Source organism: Meleagris gallopavo, unplaced genomic scaffold, assembly GCF_000146605.3.
Source record: "Meleagris gallopavo isolate NT-WF06-2002-E0010 breed Aviagen turkey brand Nicholas breeding stock unplaced genomic scaffold, Turkey_5.1 ChrUn_random_deg7180001360294, whole genome shotgun sequence".
Lineage (NCBI taxonomy): Eukaryota > Metazoa > Chordata > Aves > Galliformes > Phasianidae > Meleagris > Meleagris gallopavo.
The window spans coordinates 1-503 of record NW_011277296.1 but is presented as its reverse complement, the minus strand read 5'-3'; the positions used below and the strand labels follow the sequence as shown (position 1 = coordinate 503).

The 503-nt window shown below is 61.6% G+C and overlaps 1 protein-coding gene across 1 annotated transcript; it reads right to left on the bottom strand.

The window, feature by feature from the left end:
* Positions 1–109: 109 nt before the first annotated feature.
* On the bottom strand, positions 110–415 carry LOC109365291 (feather keratin Cos1-1/Cos1-3/Cos2-1). The gene has a single exon (XM_019611955.2). It carries the CDS (start codon positions 413–415, stop codon positions 110–112), a length of 306 nt encoding a protein of 101 aa, XP_019467500.1.
* Between the last annotated feature and the right edge of the window lie 88 nt (positions 416–503).

Sequence of the window (503 nt, the reverse complement as noted above, 5' to 3'; positions counted from 1 at the left end):
GTGCTGTGTGTCTTGCAGGGCAGAAAGAGCAGCACAACATTGGTGCTACTGTCCACTGCCGTGTTGTGATTTCCAGGGGGACCTTGACCGGGACCAGTGCCCAGCACCTTTAGCAGGGGGTGCACCTTCTGCCACAGTAGCGGTTGGAAATGCAGGAGAGGTCAAAGCCCCCCGAGGTGATGGGCACGCCCTGACAGCTGAGGATGCTGCCAACAGCAGCGGAGGTGGAGGATCCGACGGCGGTGTTCTGCGGGAAGGAGCTGAGGATGGGTCCGGGCAGGGTCACCACCACGGGAGAGGGCTCAATGACGATGGTGGAGTTCTGGCACTGCCTGACGCAGGGCTCATTGCAGCTGCTGGCCAGAGGAGTTGGGCCGCAGGGCTGGCATGGCACGCATGGGTCGCAGCAGGACATGTCTCGGGACTGGTGGTACACCTGTTGGGAGCGAGAGCAGGAAGGAAGCACAACACGGGCATTCATGAGGAACAGACGTGCAACAGGC

What these genes read in the sequence shown, in the direction of transcription:
- LOC109365291 (XM_019611955.2), bottom strand. Translation starts at nt 415, where the DNA reads ATGTCCTGCTGCGACCCATGCGTGCCATGCCAGCCCTGCGGCCCAACT.